Genomic DNA, 22,493 nt, shown 5'->3' with positions numbered 1-22,493 from the left:
TGCATATTTGAAGTGATTTACTGGTAGAATTGATTGCTCCCATTAGCAGCATTTTTTTATTTTTGTCTTCTTATCTCTCATAATGATTGTGAACAATAAGCAAAATTCCCTAAAAAGTGCAGTTCCCCTTTAATTTGTAACATTTTTTTATCACAATTATAATTAGACAAAAAACACAGGATGGAGGTGTAACAATATCAATTAAATATTTAAATTATTTCCTAGTACTGGCTCTGTTTTACATCCTTTGGTTTTTGCCCGTAAAGACCTTCTGTGTCCAGGGGCTCATTTCCCGAGTTTGTGAAAAAAAAACGTTTAAGATTCTTGATCAAATCACAGTCGTATTGACCATATAATACCGTATTTTTCTGACTATAAGTCGCAGTTTATTTCATAGTTTGGCCGACTTATGTGTGGAATTAACACATTACCGTAAAATATCAAATAATATAATTTAGCTCATTCACGTAAGAGACTAGACGTATAAGATTTCATGGGATTTAGCGATTAGGAGTGACAGATTGTTTGGTAAACATGTAGCATGTTCTATATGTTATAGTTATTTGAATGACTCTTACTATAATATGTTACGTTAACATACCAGGCACCTTCTCAGTTGGTTATTTATGCCTCATATAACGTACACTTATTCAGCCTGTTGTTCACTATTCTTTATTTATTTTAAATTGCCTTTCAAATGTCTATTTTTGGTGTTGGCTTTTATCAAATACATTTCCCCAAAAAATGCGACTTATACTCCAGTGCGACTTATATATGTTTTTTTCCTTCTTTATTATGCATTTTCGGCCGGTGCGACTTATACTCCGAAAAATACGGTACTTGGCATCGTTACTATCGACATTTGTGTCGATGCGCTCGCTGATGTGACCTCTATTTTAGTTATTACTGGTTAGCATGGCTTACTTATTGTATCCTCCTACAATGTGTAGTGTAGCATGTTTATCTGTTCCCATATTTCAGTGATACTTGTAATAAACATAGCTTATTTGCTGCCATGGAAGGTGAGGATCGCGGACTCAGGAGCAGTTTTGCACTGTGGAGGGACGTTAGGCGCTAGTTTTGCATTGCAAAGACACATCAGTGAACGGCGCTGCTTTACATCCATTCTTGTCTTCAGTGAGGTAAGCTAACGGAGCATGCGCATGAACCACTCCTGCACATGACATTCCTTGCTCTCGCCTTGTTTTAAAGACAAACTGCTAGTCTCGCGCGAAACCCGATCCATGTTTCTACACTTGATACATACACTATATTGCGAAAAGAATTTGGCCACCTGCCTTGACTCACATATGAACTTGAAGTGCCATCCCATTCCTAACCCATAGGGTTCAATATGATGTCGACCCACCTTTTGCAGCTATTACAGCTTCAACTCTTCTGGGAAGGCTGTCCATAGGCTGTTTATAGGAATGTTCGACCATTCTTCCAAAAGCGCATTGGTGAGGTCACACACTGATGTTGGTCAAGAAGGCCTGGCTCTCAGTCTCCGTTCTAATTCATCCCAAAGGTGTTCTATCGGGTTCAGGTCAGGACTCTGTACAGGCCAGTCAAGCTCATCCACACCAGACTCTGTTATCCATGTCTTTATGGACCTTGCTTTGTGCACTGGTGCACAGTCATGTTGGAAGAGGAAGGGGCCCGCTCCAAACTTTTCCCACAAGGTTAGGAGCATAGATTTGTCCAAAATGTTTTGGTATCCTGGAACATTCAAAGTTCCTTTCACTGGAACTAAGAGGCCAAGCCCAACTCCTGAAAAACAACCCCACACAATAATTCCTCCTCCACCAAATTTCACACTCGGCAGAATGCAGTGCGAAATGTAGCGTTCTCCTGTCAACCTCCAAACCCAGACTTGTCCATCAGATTGCCAGATTTAAAAGCGTGATTCATCACTCCAAAGAACGCGTCTCCACTGCTCTAGAGTCCAGTGGCGACGTGCTGTACACCACTGCATCGGACACTTTGCATTGGACTTGGTGATGTATGTCTTAGATGCAGCTGCTTGGCCATGGAAACCCATTCCATGAAGCTCTCTGCGTACTGTACGTGGGCTAATTGGAAGGTCACATGAAGTTTGGAGCTCTGTAGCAACTGACTGTGCAGAAAGTCTTTGCACTATGCGCTTCAGCATCCGCTGACCCCTCTCTGGCAGTGTATGTGGCCTACCACTTCGTGGCTGAGTTGCTGTTGTTCCCAAACTCTTCCATTTTTTATAATAAAGCCCACAGTTGACTTTGGAATATTTAGGAGCGATGACATTTCACCACTGGATTTGTTGCACAGGTGGCATCCTATGACAGTTCCACGCTGGAAATCACTGAGCGCGGCCCATTCTTTCACAAATGTTTGTAGAAACAGTCTCCATGCCTAAGTGCTTGATTTTATACACCTGATTCCGATCATTTGGATGGGTGGCCAAACACTTTTGGCAATATAGTGTACCTGATTCTAATCGATTGTAGTGGCAGTTCCTGACGCTGTCGAGTAGCTCGCTTGTCAAACCGGATATCCGGTCGAGTCGGTTTATTCCACACAACCCTTTTTCGAACTCAGCATGACCATTTGCAAGACCAGCACTAAATTTCATATAAAGCGTCCTGTTATTCATTCATTTACATTTTACAAGCACATACCTCCGCAAAACGGGGGCCCCAAACTAATCACGGGGCTCTACGCACAGTGCGTGATCCATCTTTTGCCGTGTAGTGTTAACTGTTACCTCTCCACACCTTAAGTGTGCATTTTTAGTTATTTTTCCTCACTCCTTTTTGAGTGCGATTTTTCCTATTATTCTTATTTATTATTTGCTCTTTTTTGGGATACTACTCCCAGCTAAGCCGATCATGACACAGCCCTGGTTGTCGCTAATAAAAGGACCTTTTACCTGCACTTTATCTGCAGAAGCAGGTAAATTCCATATAAATCATCCTGTTATACATTCATTTAAATTTTACATGCATACACCTGTGCAAAACGGGGGCCCCAAACTAATCACGGGGCCCTATGCACAGTGCGTGATCCATCTTCTTTTTGTTGCAGTGCCTGGATTTTTGGGCCACGGAGTAAAGCCACCTGCGCGCAAACCTGATACTCCTTCCCTCCTGACTACTTAAGCTCTCCAGTCCCTTCACCCGGCGCCAGTAGATTCCTGATGGTTCACCCTTCAAGTAGTGTACATCACCTCTGCTTTGGCCGCACCACGCTTCTCATTCCCTGTGGCTCAATCCCGGTGTTGCCGTATAGTGTTAACTGTTGCCTCTCCACACCTTAAGTGTGCATTTTTAGTACATTTTCCTGACTCCTTTTTGAGCGTGATTTTTCTTATTATTCGTATTTATTTTTTGCTCTTTTTTAGGGTCCTACTCTCGGCTAGGCCGATCATGACATAGCCATGGATGTCGCTAATAAAAGGACTTTTTACCTGCACTTCATCTGCAGATGCAGTGAAGTTCCATATAAAGCGTCCTGTTATTAATTTACATTTTACGTGCACGTACCTACACAAAACGGGGGTCATAAACTAATCACTGGGCCCTACGCACAGTGCGTGATCTCTCTTCTTTTTGTTGCAGTGCCTGGATATTTGGGTCACGGGGTAAAACTACCTGCACGCAAACCTGATACTCCTCCCCTCCTGACTACTTAAGCTCTCAAATGGGCCGCCACATGTCATCGAGCCTATACCTCAGCACCGGCTTTCCACAAGGCTGCATGCTGAGCCCCCTACTCTACTTCTACACGTATGACTGCACACCTGCCCACTCCAGCAACTCCGTCATCAAATTTGCAGATGACACCACCGTAGTGGGGCTCATCTCGGGGGGAGACGAGGCTGCATATGGGAACGAGGTGGAGAAGCTGTCGGAGTGGTGCACAGTAAACAACCTGGCCCTGAACACCTCCAAGACCAAGGAGCCGGTCATAGACTTCAGGAGGAAAAAAACTGCCCCTGGTCATCAGCGGTGACTGCGTGGAGAGGGCCTCCGACTTCCGCTTCCTGGGAGTACACCTGGACGATGACCTAACCTGGAGCACCAACACCACGGCTACCATCAAGAAGACACACCAGAGACTGCACTTCCTGGGAATACTCAGGAACAACCATCTCTCACAGGAACTGCTGGTGTCTTTCTACCGGTGCTCGATTGAGAGCATCCTGACCTACTGCATCTGCGTGTGGTACGGCAGCTGCACGGCCGCAGAGAGAAAGGCACTCCAGAGGGTCGTAAACACTGCCCAGAAGATCATCGGATGCCCCCTCTCCTCCCTGGCTGACCTGTACAGCTCCCGCTGTCTCAGGAAAGCACAGAGCATCCTGAAAGACCCATTCCACCCCGGGCACTGCCACTTAGAACTGCTGCCCTCGGGCAGACGCTATAGGGTGCTAAAAGCGGGCACAAATAGACTAAAAACAGTTTTTACCCAAGAGCCATAGTAGCATTAAACAGGCCCTGAGTGAGCACAATGTGTCCGTCATGTCCTCATGTGTCATGTCTTTTATTTTTCGGACTATAATGTGCAATAATGTTGGACTGTGCAATATATCCTAAATGACCTCTTGATAAGTGCAATAATAATGGACTGCGAAACAGAATAATGTGCAATAACCTGTCACCTTACACCTCTGCCACTTATATATATATGCATATATATGCATATATATGCATATATATATATATATATATATATATATATATATTTTATATCTTCTTTTTTAGCTTTTTTACTATTCATATTACCGGTACTATACTATTCTGTATGCACCTTAGGGGATCTGCTCCAATTTCGTTGTTCTTTGAACCTGTTAACTGTAATAATGACTATAAAAACGCTATTCTCTCCAGTCCCTTCACTCGGCGCCAGTAGATTCCTGATGGTTCACCCTTCCAGTAGTGTACATCTCCTCTGCTTTGGCCGCACTTGAGCTTCTCATTCCCTGTGGCTAAATCCCAGCGTTGCTGTGTAGTGTTGACTGTTGCCTCTCCACACCTTAAATGTGCATTTTTAGTTATTTTTCCTCACTTCTTTTTAGTGCGATTTTTCTTATTTATTTTTTGCTCTTTTTTGGGGTCATGATACAGCCCTGGTTGTCACTAATAAAAGGACCTTTTACCTGCACTTCATCTGCTGTCTCTGCATCTTGTGGTCCCACCACCCAAATATAACAATTCCGCCTTTGTCTGACCTTTTGGAACAAATTACTAACAAAAACCGAGGTACCATTGTATCATGTGGTTGACTGGAACAGAATAGATTTAGAAGTATATTAGGGCTGCAACAACTAATCGATTAAATCAATTAAAATCGATTATAAAAATAGTTGGTGATTAATTTAGCGTATTTTTCGGACTATAAGTCGCAGTTTTTTTTTCATAGTCATAGGTCAGGATGCTCCAGTGCGATTTATATATGTTTTTTTCCTTCTTTATTATGCATTTTCGGCAGGTGCGACTTATACTCCGGTGCGACTTATACTCCGAAATATACGGTAGTCATCGATTCGTTGGATCTATGCTATGCGCAGAGGCAAACTTTTTTAATTTTTAATTATTATTATTATTTTTTTTTAATAAACTATAAACTGCAACATGTACAAACAGCTGAGAAACAATCAAAATAAGTATGGTGCCAGTATGCTGTTTTTTTTCCAATAAAATACTGGAAAGGATAGAAATGTAGTTTGTCTCTTTTATCCGATTATTAATCGATTAATCGAAGTAATAATCGACAGATTAATCGATTATCAAAATGAATCGTTACTTGCAGCCCTAAAGTATATACATTTACATATGAATTTAAATCAATCAGCCTTATTACTCATTCAGCATTAAAGAGTTAAGCAATGTGGGTTAAAAGCTGAGAAGTGGTAATAATCACAGGCAGCCTGTGGTGTCCACTTTTACGAGAGTCATTAATGGAGCTGCTAACGAGCTGCTGGGCTAAAAACAAAGCGAGCACCAACCGTTTTCATCCTTCAAAGTGTGATCGTATGGCGGTCGTATGCTCTGGAGCGAGCCCGTTCCCAGGGACCAATCAAAATTGTCCGCCAGGGAGCTCTTCCAGCCACACGGGCCCTCCTCAAAGGAGCAGGACGTCCCGCAGTGCTTTTCGTCGGTGCCATCTCCACAGTCGTCTCTGAAGTCACAGCGTTGGCCAGCGGAGAAGCAGCGACCGTTGTCACACGGCAGCAAGCCTGAAGAGCACCAGCCTGCAAACACACACCCAGGTAAGACACTTTCACATTTTATTACAAACTATCTGCGCCTCATTGTCCACCGTTTCCCAAAAGAAAGACTGATTAGAGTTTAGAAACTTTTGGGCACGACTTAGCATGTGTCACGGTGCTGCTACCTTAAAGAGGCTTTGTACGACAAAGCAGCATGACGGCTGGTGATGCTGCTCTGAAAATCTCCTTCTTTAAAGAGCCAAGCATTCCAGCAGGGCTCAGAACTTGGGCTTTGGGAGATGAGGCGTGAGGAAGCGTAATCAAAAGGAGAGAAAGGGCGAGAAGTCCCTCCTAATCCTTTGTTCTTCTTCTCACGCACGGGACCAGAAGCAATGGAAGCCATCCAAGCCTAACGGGAGGCCAGGAAGCAGCGGCCCCCGACCGAGAAACCCAACTGTTTCACCCCCCGCTGGGGTCTTTTCAATGTACCGGCCAATTTACAGAAATTTAAAAAAAATGGGACGTCTTCCTAATAGTTCCTTTGATGTTCGTGGAACAGGATTGTTTGTGTTTATTACAGGCAGTAACTGTGCTATTACCATCATAAGACTGCTAATGATGCTAGTTTTAGCATCATTATTACCCTTTGCTACAGTCTACTCTGCTTTTTCCAACAATCAATCTCAGGTTTCACATGACATTTCAGAACAATTTTACATAAGAGATATGTGTAGACCGCAATATGACTCAAGTAAACAACACCAAAACTTTAAATGTTCCATTGAGAATAAAGAACATTACACTCAAAAATTTGTCAACATGTTTTAGTACGACTTTGAAGCCGCACCGCTTGATGGATTGTCGGCCCATTACGGCTACCGTAGTCAGAGATACAAGTATTACTATAGTGCAGACCTGGGTATTCTGCGGCGCGCGGGCCACATCCGGCCCTTTGTCCGTCCCTGTCCGGCCCGCGTGAGGCCAATAATAAATTACAAAATGAATTTTTAAAAGTATCTATCTCCAGTGTGCAATACAACGGTGCTGCTTTTGTTTTGAAAAGCGTTATTTGTATTACTTCCGTGTGGACGTACGCTCGTGCGCGATTGTGAGTGAATGTGAACAGCGGCAATCACAAATTACAAAATAAATTTAAAAAAACATCTATGTCGTCCGTGCAATACAACTGTGCTGCTTTTATTTTGAAAAGTGTTATTTATGGGCGTATGTCCGTGTGTAACCTGTGAGTGAAGGTGCACAGCGACAAGTGATGCCCGGTGATCCCCGAGACGCTAAAAAAAAAAAAAGTTGATGACGAATGGCGTGTTTTCAACAAGACATGGACTGCCAAGGATTTCTTTACAGAAATTAAAGATAAAGCCGTGTGCTTAATGTGTGGTAAAAGGTTGCTGTGTTTAAAGAATATAGTGTAACGACCTGCTGAAGTTGACGTTGTGTTCTTGAGTTGCGGAAATGAGGAGTGAGGATAGACGTGCGTGAGGAAGGAACGAGATAAGTTGAGCTGTGTTAGTATAGGTTGCTCAATAAAAGTTTAAAATGAGCGTCAGACTTGGTGTGCACTTCTTCTGGACGCTGCAATTGGTGTCAGAAGTAAAACTTTGCGCATACTGCCCCTGCTTGTGTGAGCATACTGCGCTGCTTGTGTGCTCAGCCTGCTACGTCATCGGGAGGTACGTGCCACGATGTTTCCTGGCGACTTTGTCTGCAGATGTCTGTGTGAATCCCGGACGTGAGCTCGCCGCAAAGAGAGAGAGAGAGGGAGGAAGGAGAGAGGCAGCGTCTACAGGTGCAACGCGCGCTGCTTGGCATGGGAGAATTCCGCCCTCAATGCAGACTCCCAGGTTTGATGGCAAGGCGAACTGGGAGGCATTTCATCCCACTTCTGACACCAATTGTAGCGTCCAGAAGAAGTGCACACCAAGTCTGACGCTCTTTATAAACTTTTATTGAGCTAACACAGCTCAGCTTATCTCGTTCTTTCCACACGCACGTCTATCCTCACTCATTTCCGCAACAGCAACGCTTCCTCCTTCTTCGCCAATCACCTTACAGGCGTGCTACGTTCACAACAAAAAGGATGCAGGATAAAGTGACAGAAATTGAAATTTTTGCATTGTAATAAACATCAGGAAGTGTTGTGTAAGAAAGTGTTAAAAATAAAACCATCAAAAGCCATCTGCATTTGTATAAAGATAAGTTAGGTTAAATGAAAATATTATTATTATTATTATCATGTATCTTACGGTATATCAAAAATAATTAGAGCAAAATTTAATTGAAATATTGTCGTGTGGCCCTACAGCAGTGCTCGGGTTGCTCATGCGGCCCCCGGTAAAAATTAATTGCCCACCCCTGCTGTAGTGTGTGTATAAGGACCGTAAAATGGCACCCATTAGCAGACATTATCTGGCGTTTTGTTTCACAATATTATGCAAAACCAACTTTTCTTACCTTCTGGTACCTGCTGATGTGTATTTGAGATCTGCATAAGTCCTGAAAATTTGCACATGTCCGCCACTGTAGTCTGTATCGATCAGCTTCTTCTTTTTCTCTATCTTCTTGTTATGGGACATTCATCCTAAAGTTCTTACTTATATCTGTCAGTAAACTCGCCATGAAAGCGCTAAAACATACCGGTGTAGTGAGTTTACATTATTCACCCAAGGAACTTTAGTTATTAGAGAGTTCCGGTCAGACGGTTTTTCACGGGACACATTTCCGGCGTTGTTGTTGCACTAGTGAGCCACGGATGAGGAGATGCTGCTCCGTTATTGATTGAAGTAAAGTCTGAATGTCATTAAAACAGTTAGCTCCATCTTTTGACACTTCTTCCACTCCCGTCCTTGCACGCTACACCACTACAACAAAGATGACGGGGATAAGATGCTGTCGAAGTGGAGGCACGTAAATAAGACGGTGCATCTTCAAGAAACTGTCAGAAAGTGACTTGAAGATGATCTATAAAACATAATCTATGCAATATTATGTAGACCACAAGGAAGTCTTTTACATTTAGAAAATAATCATAATATGACACCTTTAATGCGCCTTATAATCCGTTGCGCCTTTTGTATGAAAAAAGACCTGAATAGACCCGCTCATCGGCAGTCCGCCTTATGGTCCAGAAAATATGCTATGTACAAAGCAAACTACAACCTGCTACCCAAGAATGCACAACAATTCTTCTCAAGAAAAGGAGAGATATAACCACTGATTAGCGTTCTTTAGCACAAAGATGCCCCAATAAAGTTCCTGCATTTCAAAAGCTCCTTTTGTTCATCAATCAATCAATAAAAGTTAATTTATATAACCCTTAATCAAAAGTGTCTCAAAGGGCTGCACAAGCCACAATTACATTCTGGGCTCAGATCGCACATCAGGGCAAGAAAAAGACTCAACCCAATGGGATTACAATGAGAAACCTTGGAGGGGACCGCAGATGTGGGAACCCCCCACCCCCGGGCGACTGGTGCAATGGAGGTCGAGTGGATCTAGTTAATGATCTAGTTAGTTCTTCTTTCTCTCCGTTTGTTGTCATAGATATACACAAGAAATAAGAAAAAAAACAGTCGCTGCGTATATTCCAACGGCGGTCGTGTGTTTGAAAGAGAAGTATTAGGAACACCCCCCAACTGTGTTCAACAGCACAGTCCGCCCCCAATAAGGTTCCTGGTAGCTTGGAGAAGTCCCACCTTGCTAGAAGAAACTCCGAAAGGTTCCTGAGGAACTAAATCTACCCGGGTAAGTGGGAAAGTTTCTGAAAATGTTCCTGTGGTAGAAAAGGGCCTATTGTAATTGTATTGTAAGCATGTTTGAAATAAACTGTGTGGGGGGAGGTGTGGCCAGCGCGCCTGCAGGAGCAAAGGTCACCGCCTCTGTCAATGGTGCAGAGGACGAGCACCATCGGATGGGGGTGGGGCATGTGCTGACGGCGAGACACAGCTGACAGGTGATTAGATTTCACAGGTGGTACGTGTTAATCTAATCATCTGTTGTCTTTAACAGTAAGCGGCCGAGAGCAGAGGATACGGACGTGACTGAAAAGTCACGTTCTACTGGAGAAAGACTTTGACAAACAATCCAAGCACAATAAAACTTTGTTAAAACTGCACGCTTGGCTCCTGTGCCGTGTTTACAGTGGAACTGCTAGGAAGCAACTTCTACAAACTGAAACTGCAATAAGTTAAAGTACAGAAGTGGAGGAGGACACAAACAGGACATGTTGGAAAAGTGCACCTTGAAGAGGTGGAGTGTTGTCGTCTGCCACAGTCGAGGAGGCCAGCAGGCACCCTGGTGAAAAGGTGATGTCATCCAAGCAGATGTCCCCCTTTGGATTTCTGCCCACTTTGCCCTCAAACGTGACCTGGAAGTCCTTGGTGTGGCTCAGCGGGACCTCCGTCATCTGCCAGTAGTTGCCCTGGTCTCCCGTCAGGTTGAGGAGCAGGTCGAGACGTCCTTCACTCTTCCTGAACACAGCCAGAGTTCCCATGCCGTCTCCAGACATGTGGAAGAAGAAACGCATCTGAGGAAAAGACGGGGAAAACATTGTTTATAGAACACACACAAACCATTGAACACTTCTGTGTTTATCTCCTTTCAGCATCTATCTGCGCTGTCCATGCGCCATTCAAGTGATGAGGAGTTCAAGCACAATGTAACTTTCAGACAGGCTTTTTGCTTTTTTTTGTTTTTTTTAGCACAACTGCAAATTAAGACATTATGAGGCCAAAGAAAGTTGTGAGTGAGAGCACTTAATAAGAAAGGTGTAACACTATTGAAGTAAAAAAAAACAAAAAAAAACTTGAAGAAAAGTACAAAGGTGGCATCTGTGTGGCTCTCCTCTCATCGTCATCTTCACCAACAAGAGTCTTCACTAAAAGGTAAAAGTAAGGTATTTTCTGGACCATAGGGCGCACCGGATTATATGGCGCACTGCCTATGAATGGTCTATTTTCTATCTGTTTTCATACAAAAGGCGCACCGGATTATAAGGCGCATTGAAGGGGTCTTTTTTTTTTTTTTTCTCTAAATGTAAAAGACTTCCTTGTGGTCTACATAACATGTAATGGTGGTTCTTTGGTCAAAATGTTGCATAGATGATGTTTTACAGATCATCTTCAAGTCGCTTTCTGACAGTCTCTTCAGGATGCACCGTTTTGTGGGCGGTCTTATTTACGTGCCTCCATTTTGACAGCGTCTTCTCCCTGTCATCTTTGTTGTAGCGGTGTAGCGTGCAAGGACGGGAGTGGAAGAAGTGTCAAAAAATGGAGCTAACTGTTTTCATGACATTCAGACTTTACTTCAATCAATAACGGAGCAGCATCTCCTTATCCGTGGCTCACTACTGCAACAACAAGGCCGGAAATGTGTCCCGCGAAAAACCGTCCAACCGGAACTCTCTAATAACTAAAGTTCCTTGGGTGAATAATGTAAACTCACTACACCATTATGTTTTAGCGCTTCCATAGCGAGATATAAGTGAGAACTTTACACTACTTTATATTAGAAATGGCAACAGTGGAGGATGAATGTCCCACAACAAGAAGATAGTGAAAAAGAAGAAGCGTATTGACTACGGTATCGGCACGGACTACAATGGCGGACATGCACAAATTTTCAGGACTTATGCAGATCTCAAATACACATCAGCACATACCAGAAGGTAAGAAAAGTTGCTTTTGCATAATATTGGGAACAAAACACCAGATAATGTGTCTGCTAATGGGTGCCATTTTGCAACCTTACACACACACCATAGTAATACTTGTATCTCTGACTACAGTAGCCGTAATAGGCCGACAATCCATCAAGCGGTGCGGCTTCAAAGTCGTACTAAAACATTTTGACAGATTTGAGTGCGGTGTGTAATGTTCTTCATTTTCAATGGAAAATATAAAGTTTTGTTGTTGTTTACTGGCGTCATATTGCAGTTTACACGTATCTCTTATGTGTGACTTCCATCATATTGCGGTCTACACGTATCTCTTATGTGCGACTACCATCTACTGGCCACACTTATCATTACACCATGTATCAAATAAAATGGCTTCGAGGTCGGTAAGCACAACCAGAATTATTCCGTACATTAGGCGCACCAGGTTATAAGGCGCACTGTCGATTTTTGAGAAAATGAAAGGATTTTAAGTGCGCCTTATATTCCGAAAAATACGGTTATGTTAACTTATCCATTTCATTAAACATTTAAATGTATTCCACATAGTTGTCTGTAAATGTAAAGTTCTCATTATCCTCCATAAGGCTTTCTGTTCATATTTGCGGAAGTCTGGAACACATTATTATGATTTCTTATGGAAATATTTGCTTGGGTTTTCCCATGATTCAAATATTTAAAGTATTGGCCAATACCAACTAGAGATGTCCGATAAAATCGGGCTGCCGATCTTATCGGCCAATAAATGCTTTAAAATGTAATATCGGAAATTATCAGTATCGGTTTAAAAAAGTACAATTTATGACTTTAAAAAACACCGCTGTACGAAGTGGTACACGGACGTAGGGAGAAGTACAGAGCGCCAATAAACCTTAAAGGCACTGCCTTTGCGTGCCGGCCCAATCACATAATATCTACGGCTTTTCACACACATAAGTGAATGCAAGCATACTTGGTCAAAAGCCATACAGGTCACACGAAGGGTGGCCGTATAAACAACTTTAACACTGTTACAAATATGCGCCACACTGTGAACCCACACCAAACAAGAATGACAAACACATTTCGGGAGAACATACGCACTGTAACACAACATAAACACAACAGAACAAATACCCAGAACCCCTTGCAGCACTAACTTTTCCGGGACGCTACAATATACACCCCCTCGCTACCCCCTACCCCCCACCTCAACCCCACCCACCTCAACCTCCTCATGCTCTTTCAGGGAGATCATGTCCCAAATTCCAAGCTGCTGTTTTGAGGCATGTTAAAAAAAATAATGCACTTTGTGACTTCAATAATAAATATGGCAGTGCCATGTTGGCATTTTTTTCCATAACTTGAGTTGATTTATTTTGGAAAACCTTCTTACATTGTTTAATGCATCCAGCGGGGCATCACAACAAAATTAGGCATAATAATGTGTTAATTCCACGACTGTATATATCGGTTTCGGTTGATATCGGAATCGGTAATTAAGAGTTGGACAATATCGGAATATCGGATATCGGCAAAAAAGCCATTATCGGACATCTCTAATACCAACTATATTATTCATAGGCGATATAAAAACAAATCCTACATACTTGTTGTATTTTGTAGTGTGGAATGTTAAAACAGGCTTGATGAAGTGAAATGACAACAATGATAGGCATGGAAAACACTAACCTTATGACAGACTTGTGCTGTCTCTAAGTTCAAGTGGAGTAATAATTTGTTTTTAGCGACACCTAGTGCCCACAATAATTTATTAAGTGAAGCTCAATGACGCAGTACGTTAAATGATGTGGACACGTTTGTTACTGGATACTTTCTGATACGCTTCTGCCTTGGAGACTTTATATGTGTAAGTTGTATGCAACTATATTTATTTGATATTTATTTATATTGACAAATGTGCTGTTTAAGACTGGGATATTGTTCAATGAAGGACACTTATTACGTACATGTAGCTTGTGTTCTCTTGTCCACTTAGTTGTTGCGTAACTGTCAGCTCCTAGTAGCCTCTAGCCTACCATGTTTACCTTTGACTTTACTAAAATACAAAAGGAGACTGACAATGTGTTTTTTATTGGAGGACATTTCCATGTTAACTGGCTGTCCAGCTTCGCACAAGTAGTCGCGCTGCAGGACTGCTTGTACCAGAGCTTATTTCTGCAATTTTACATGCAATCTGATATCATCCGATACGTGCTTTTTTGCTGATATCGGACTGATATCAATATCAGATTGGGACAGCCCTACATTTGTCCATATATATTAAGGAACACAATTGTCTCTCTGCACATTGCACTTCAAATGTTTACTCTTACTTGTATGTATTTTTGGTCAAAATTAAGTCTTGAATTAAGACTTATGTATTATACGTCATATTTTCCAATAATTTGTTGAGATGATCGCAATAGATATTCACCAAGCAGGAACATTTAAGTTAAGTAGGAACTTTGGTTTCCATACCAATGGAGCTATTGTTTACGTGCCTCTTTTTCACATTAAGTGGAGAGTAAAAGCGTTGTTTTACAAAACCCAAAAGCAGTGAAGTTGTCACCTTGTGTAAATGGTAAATTAAAACAGAATACAATGATTTGCAAATCCTTTTCAACCTATATTCAATTGAATAGATTGTAAAGACAATATATTTAATGTTCGAACTGGTAAACTTTTGTTATTTTTTGCAAATATTAGCTTGTTTGGAATTTGATGCCTGCAACATGTTTCAAAAAAGCTGGCACAAGTGGCAAAACAGACTGAGAAAGTTGAGGAATGCTCATCAAACACGTATTTGGAACATCCCACAGGTGAACAGGCTAATTGGGAACAGGTGGGTTCCATGATTGGGTATAAAAGCAGATTCCATGAAATTCTCAGTCATTCACAAACAAGGATGGGGCGAGGGTCACCACTTTGTGAACAAATGCCTGAGCAAATTCTCCAACAGTTTAAGAACAACATTTCTAAATGAGCTATTGCAAGGAATTTCGGGATTTCACCATCTACGCTCCGTAATATCATCAAAAGGTTCGGAGAATCAGGAGAAATCACTGCGCCTAAGCGGCTAGGCTGAAAAACAACACTGAATGCCCGCAACCTTCGATCCCTCAGGCGGTGCTGCATCAAAAAGCGAGTTCAGTGTGTAAAGGATATCACCACATGGGCTCAGGAACACTTCAGAAAACCACTGTCAGTAACTACAGTTTGTCGCTACATCTGTAAGTGCAAGTTAAAACTCTACTATGCAAAGCCAAAGCCATTTCTCAACAACACCCAGAAACGCCGCTGGCTTCGCTGGGTTCGAGCTCATCTAAGATGGACTGATGCAAAGTGTAAAAGTGTTCTGTGGTCTGACGAGTCCACATTTCAAATTATTTTTGGAAACTGTGGACGTTGTGTCCTCTGGAACCAAGAGGAAAAGAACCATCCGGATTGTTATAGGCTCAAAGTTAAAAAGCCAGCATCTGTGATGGTATGGGGGTGTATTAGTGCCCAAGACATGGGTAACTTACACATCTGTGAAAACACCATTAATGCTGAAAGGTACATACAGGTTTTGGAGCAACATATGTTGCCATCCAAGCAACGTTACCATGGACGCCCCTGCTTATTTCAGCAAGACAATGCCAAGCCACGTGTTACAACAGCGTGGCTTCATAGTAAAAGAGTGTGGGTACTAGACTGGCCTGCCTGTAGTCCAGACCTGTCTCCCATTGAAAATGTGTGGTGCAAGAAGGGAGACTGTTGAACATCAAGCAAGAATGGGAAATAATTCCACCTCAAAAATGTGTCTACTCCATTCCCAAACGTTTACTGAGTGTTGTTAAAAGGAAAGGCATCACATATTTCGATCCTGAACGGCAGCAAATCGAATGACACATCCCTTCTAATGACACGGCTAAAGACGGAGCGACGATAAAGTTTACCAACTTTTGGCAGAACAACCTACGCCCGTGGTTATACTATATTAAAGTACAGTTTTAATTGGGGGTAATTACACAGGATATACAACTAGGTAAAACAAGTTTATATAAATGTTATTTCATTCCTAAAGAGCTCTAATAATGTTAAAAAGCTATTCTATGCAAATATTTGCTTTATTAAAAATCATACTTTGTGAAAATTAAACGTGGACTACTTAAACGTGATAAGAGGTATTACTGTCAGCTCTAAAATCTGGTTTTCCCATTATTGTAATTGAATGTGGTACGCCGCCACAGCCTTTTCATTACCACCACACCTTGAAAATTGTTTTTTTTTTACTTGAAAACAAATTAAAATATAATGTATTGTAGCCTCCAGAAGAAATCACAGTTAGTCTGACGCAATTTTTTACTTTTATTACCAATCTTATGATAAAACGGCACAATTCCAACAGGTTTTTACTGCCCGTGCATTCTCCGCCAATCACCTTTCAGGCATCAAACTGACATCAAATCCAAACCACAGAAACATAACACATTAACATTAGCTGGTTGGTACAGTATTAATTGATATACATACACAGCCTATTATTTGTATGTATACATTTTTTTAGCCTTTTTAAAGAAAATCATACAGCAAATTATGCAAATTACTCGACATCATGTGACCACGTCCCCATCCACACGTATATCTTGGCAGTTAAAGGGAAACCCTGAAAATAATATATAATCGTTATTATTTTCACTTTTCAATCCCCGAGTTGTGATTCCATCAGAACAATAAAGGTGATTCACTTCTAATCAAGTCATTATTTTTACCCCAGCCAGATTCTTTCTTTCATCATCCCTCAGGAGTCGACGGCATGTCTACTCTTCACTCAGCTCTCTAATTTAGCTGGCGCCTGGCTGACTGCGGGCTTGACGCTTTGATTGACAGGTCATGAGTGGGATGAGACAGACCAACGTGCCAGTCTGATTAAGATTAACAGCAACGCACTCACACTACAAATTGTGGGTGTTTTAAAAAGGTGTTAAATTCCCACCTTGTCAGTGTGAAGGTGTGCAGAAAACGTATGTTTTAATGTTATGTCAACACGATGATTTGGGATTTTGTGTCAAAAACATCAAAAAGATGTTAAAAAAGTCAAACATTATTTTGTGAAACGATCAACCAAGTATGCTAATTATGTCAACAAGTAGAGCTTTGAATAGTGCTGCGGCGATTCGTTGAAGTACCGTAGTTTTCGGACTATGAGGCGCACTTAAAATACTTTCATTTCCTCAAAACTCGACAGTGCGCCTTATAACCCGGTGCGCCTAATGTACGGAGTAATTCTAGTTGTGCTTACCGACCTCAAAGCAATTTTATTTGGTACATGGTGTAATGATGAGTGTGACCAGTAGATGGTAGTCACACATAAGAGATACATGTAGACTGAGATATGATGGCAGTCACACATAAGAGACACGTGTAGACTGCAATATGACGGCAGGAAACAACACCAAAACTTTTAAATGTTCCTTTGAAAATAAAGAACATTACACACGGCACTCAAAAACCTGTCAAAATGTTTTAGTATGACTTTGAAGCCGCACCACTTGATGGATTGTCGGCCCATTACCTCGCCCTGAGCTCTGGAACACTCTGCCCCTCCATGTTCAAACTGCTCCCACAGTGGAGTGTTTTAAGTCTCGTCTTAAGAACCACTTTTGTTCTCTGGCTTTTAACACTACGTGAGTTGTGTGGTCCTCTGTTGTCCTCTGTGTTTTTTAAATTTTGATTTCTATTTACTATTTTATATGGTTTTACCCTTTAAAATAGTTTTTAATCATATTTACTTTATGTTTTTTTATATTGGTGTTATATGTATTTATTTTTTGGTTTTTTTCAGTCATTGGTGGAGCTAAGGATAATATTTGAATATTGTTTTTAATATTGTTGTGCAGCACTTTGGAAACATTTTGTTGTTTAAATGTGCTATATAAATAAAGTGGATTGGATTGGATTACGGCTACCGTAGTCAGAGCTACAAATATTACTATGGTGTGTGTATAAGGACCGCAAAATGGCACCCATTAGCAGACATTATCTGGTGTTTTGTTTCACAATATTATGCAATCCAACGTTTACCTTCAGGTACCTGCTGATTTGTATTTGAGATCTGCATAAGTCCTGAAAATTTGCACAAGTCCGCCACTGTAGTCCGTGCCAATGCCGTAGTGGATAAGCTTCTTCTTTTTCTCTATCTTCTTGTTATGGGACATTCATCCTCTGCTGTTGCCATTTCTAATATAAAGTAGTGTACAGTTCTTACTTATATCTGTCAGTAAACTCGCCATGAAAGCACTAAAACATACCGGTGTAGTGAGTTTTTCATTATTCACCCAAGGAACTTTAGTTATTAGAGAGTTCCGGTCGGATGGTTTTTCACGGTACACATTTACGGCCTTGATGTTGCACTTTTAATTTTCCTGAGGGAACTCTCCTGAAGGAATCAATAAAGTAATATCTATCGATCTAGTGAGCCACAGATGAGGAGATGCTGCTCCGTTATTGATTGAAGTAAAGTCTGAATGTCATTAAAATATTTAGCGCCATCTTTTGACACTTCTTCCACTCCCGTCCTTGCACGCTACACCGCTACAACAAAGATGACGGGGAGAAGACGCTGTCGAAGTGGAGGCACGTAAATAAGACCGCCCACAAAACGGCGCATCCTGAAGTGACTGTCAGAAAGTGACTTGAAGATGGTCTGTAAAACAATCTATGCAACATTTTGACCAAAGAACCACCATTACATGTTATGTAGACCACAAGGAAATATTTTACATTTAAAAAATAATACTAATAATATGACCCCTTTAATGCGTTTTATAATCCGGTGCACCTTATGTATGAAAATGAAGACCTGAATAGACTCGCTCCTCGGCAGTGTGCCTTATAATCCGGTGCGCCCTATGGTCCGGAAAATACGGTATGCTGCGTTCCATTTGTACTGGGAAGTCGGAATTTCTGAGTTCCTAGGAGGAAACTTCAACTGGAATGCCCCGACGAGGTTAGATTTCCTACTCGGAAAGTCCTCAACACTCCTGAGTTGGCTTTAAAGATTGCTGCTTTGTGTGTAAACAATAATAGAAGCTTCTGTAATAACCGTGACTAGCACTTCGATTTTTTTGGTCGCACTAAATCAGCCATACACTATGTATAGTTGGACAATTATCTATGGTTATATTGCTGTAGTATAAGTAAAAAATTGTCATGTGTATCATTGTGTGTTCATTCCACATCGCTAGCAAAAGATCGTTGAAAGGTTGCAGAAAGAGTGCACATTTTTCCATAAAAAATATATTCTGATAAGGCAAGCGCAAGAATAGATTTCGTGGACGTGGCCAGCTTAATTTCCGACTTCGTAACAGGAATGCTCATCAGTCCCAGCTCCAGCTTCAAATTTCCAAGTTTAATGGAACGTACAATTAATTGACATCATCGATGATGTAAATAAGTCGACGTTATGTCGTGATTTGTTGGTGGTGAACCCCAAGATGCAGAGATGGCAGGCGTAGTGCAGGAAAACATGACTTTAAAGGCCTACTGAAACCCACTATCGACCACGCAGTCTGATAGTTTATATATCAATGATGAAATCTTAACATTGCAACACATGCCAATTCGGCCGTGTTAAAGTGCAATTTTAAATTTTGCGCAACATATCCTGCTGAAAACGTCTCTGTATGATGACGTCAGCGCGTGACGTCGCGGATTGTAGAGGACATTTTGGGACAGCATGGTGGCCAGCTATTAAGTCGTCTGTTTCATCACAAAATTCCACAGTATTCTGGACATCTGTGTTGGTGAATCTTTTGCAATTTGTTCAATGAACAATGGAGACAGCAAAGAAGAAAGCTGTAGGTGGGAAGCGGTGTATTGCGGCCGGCTGCAGCAACACAAACACAGCCGGTGTTTCATTGTTTACATTCCCGAAAGATGACAGTCAAGCTTTACCATTGGCCTGTGGAGAACTGGGACAACAGAGACTCTTACCAGGAGGACTTTGAGCTGGATACGCAGACGCGGTACCGTGAGTACGCATGCAGCTGCGGCTTCCAAACATTTGATCGCTTGCCCGTACGTGCGTGCCGCTATGTGCATGTCACGTACGTAACTTTGGGGAAATATATGTGCTGTATGAACTTTGGGGAGGTGAACGGTACTTTGGGCTGTGGGATTGAGTGTGTTGTGCAGGTGTTTTGAGTTGTATTGGCGGGTTATATGGACGGGAGGGGGAGGTGTTTGTTATGCGGGATTAATTTGTGGCATATTAAATATAAGCCTGGTTGTGTTGTGGCTAATAGAGTATATATATGTCTTGTGTTTATTTACTGTTTTAGTCATTCCCAGCTGAATATCAGGTCCCACCCGCCTCTCACAGCATCTTCCCTATCTGAATCGCTCCCACTGCCCTCTAGTCCTTCACTCTCACTTTCCTCATCCACGAATATTTCATCCTCGCTCAAATTAATGGGGAAATCGTCGCTTTCTCGGTCCGAATCGCTCTCGCTGCTGGTGGCCATGATTGTAAACAATGTGCAGATGTGAGGAGCTCCACAACCTGTGACGTCACGCTACTCGTCTGCTACTTCCGGTACAGGCAAGGCTTTTTTATCAGCGACCAAAAGTTGCGAACTTTATCGTCGATGTTCTCTACTAAATCCTTTCAGCAAAAATATGGCAATATCGCGAAATGATCAAGTATGACACATAGAATGGACCTGCTATCCCCGTTTAAATAAGAAAATCGCATATCAGTAGGCCTTTAAGGCTGTGCCGTCATTGGCGATCTCCAGCAGATATCTTGCACAGACATGCTGGATTCACCTGGTTTGTTGACAAAAGGGGTCACGGATCTATTCCTTGGCAGTTCGTGGGTCCTTTGAAGTTGGGAAATAGTGCTCGAACTCTTTTAAAAGCACAGACAAGTGATCGTGCACCAGCTTGGTGAATGAAGGCGCAGGCTCAGTCTCACACAAAATTCCCGCTAATGTTTGAGAGCCGGTCGCCGCATATTATGCATGGTGCGTGGGAATCACCAGGTTGCAATAAATCCATATTTCAAGTAGGACTCCTGGTATTGTCTGTTAAAAGCTTTCTTTTTGTTGGAAGGCATAGGCTGTTCTCTCTCTTCACTGTGCCTTTTCCCCTTCCCAAAGACGTCTGTTTTTAACTCATTTTGCTAGCTGGGTTAAATTTTGGCGCTCAAGTGACCAAGATATAACTGAGAGAATCCAGTAATTTTTCAAAATAAAAGATGGTTCGGGCGCAGATAATAAATCAAACGGAAATAAAACGGAAATAACTAATTATTTCTTGTGCGGCCCGGTACCAATCGATCCACGGACCGGTAATGGGCCGCGGCCCGGGGGTTGGGGACCACTGCTTTAAACCAATGTTGCAAAATAGATGTATTTGTAAATTGAGACAACGATGTCTAACGTTGGATCCACCTTGTTGGTTGAAAAATGACTTAATTTCAAAAGGTCAAATCAAAGTCACAACCTGACGTTAAATGTCGTCAAAAAGCATGTTGTTTCAATGTTGTATTTGTGTTGTAGAATATTGGTTGGGAAATGACCAAAATTCAATGGTCAAATCAACGTGACAACACAACATTGATTAAACATTGCCAAAAAACATGTTTCAACGTTATGTTTCAGTTGCTCAACGTCAGGTTCTACTTCAACAAGTTCTCAACGTTGTTTTAATGCCTAGTACCTGTTTGGAAAATATATATTTTTTATTTTTTAAATAGTCTTTCTGACAGAGTGGATTGACTTGGTACTCATCACTCGTCTCAACAGGTCTAATTCCCGTCATTATGTTATTGGTTTGCTAGCTTATAAGAGTACTGGTTTCATTTTGTATCAGACAAATGTATGAATTTAACTGTTGCAAGATACTTGCATGTGGTGGCAGCTCATCTTCAGAAATGTTTAGGGCGGAGCCGCCAGGTATTTCCTGGTTTTGTGAGGCTGATGACATCATCACAGACAACACCAGATCATACCAACTCACAGGGGGTAGTTTGTTTTGTAATTAGATTAATCTTAGGTTTGGTTCAGAGAGATATCAGGGTTAGATAGCAATAGTATCTTTGGGTTCCTTTATTTTAACACGATGACGACACGCTATTGTAGGCTAACTGTTTGACATGTAGAAATGTTAGATTATGTTGGTAAGCAAACCTGTGGGCAGTTGCGCATGCCAGGTAGTATGGGAAGTCATCAATGAGCAGAAAGGTTATGAGCGGGGGCCGTTTTGTTGTGAACAATTCAGACGTGCTGATGCCAAAACACATGCTTTCCTTCCATGATTTGAGTGAGTAGATTATTTGCTTTGTATTTTTGATTGTTTAAAGTTAAAAGTACCACTGATAGTCACAAACACACTAGGTGTGGTGAAATTACCCTCTGCATTTGACCCATCCCCTTGTTCCACTCACTGGAAGGTGAGGGGAGCAGTGAGCAGCAGCGGTGGCTGCGCTCGGGAATCATTTTGGTGATTTAACCCCCAATTCCAACCCTTGATGCTGAGTGCCAAGCAGGGAGGTAATGGGTCCCATTTTTAAAGTCTTTGGTATGACTCGGCCGGGGTTTGAACTCACGACCTACCGATCTCAGGGCGGACACTCTAACTAGTAAC

General features: G+C 41.8%; 1 protein-coding gene across 2 annotated transcripts in view; it reads right to left on the bottom strand.

Annotated features, from left to right (window-relative positions):
• The window catches only part of malrd1 (MAM and LDL receptor class A domain containing 1), a 131,149-nt gene that overhangs the window by 53,536 nt on the left and 55,120 nt on the right, over positions 1 to 22,493 (bottom strand). For both annotated transcript variants that reach the window (XM_061965787.1, XM_061965790.1), the window contains 2 exons: positions 10,445 to 10,730; positions 5,984 to 6,229 (listed from right to left, as the gene is read on the bottom strand). In XM_061965787.1, the coding sequence (XP_061821771.1) occupies positions 5,984 to 6,229; positions 10,445 to 10,730 (532 nt within the window). The remainder of the gene's footprint in view (positions 1 to 5,983; positions 6,230 to 10,444; positions 10,731 to 22,493) is intronic.

The sequence above is a fragment of the Nerophis lumbriciformis genome, linkage group LG07 (assembly GCF_033978685.3).
Source record: "Nerophis lumbriciformis linkage group LG07, RoL_Nlum_v2.1, whole genome shotgun sequence".
Classification (NCBI taxonomy): domain Eukaryota; kingdom Metazoa; phylum Chordata; class Actinopteri; order Syngnathiformes; family Syngnathidae; genus Nerophis; species Nerophis lumbriciformis.
Note: the sequence above shows the minus strand (reverse complement) of the source record. Positions and strands in the feature narration are given on the sequence as shown.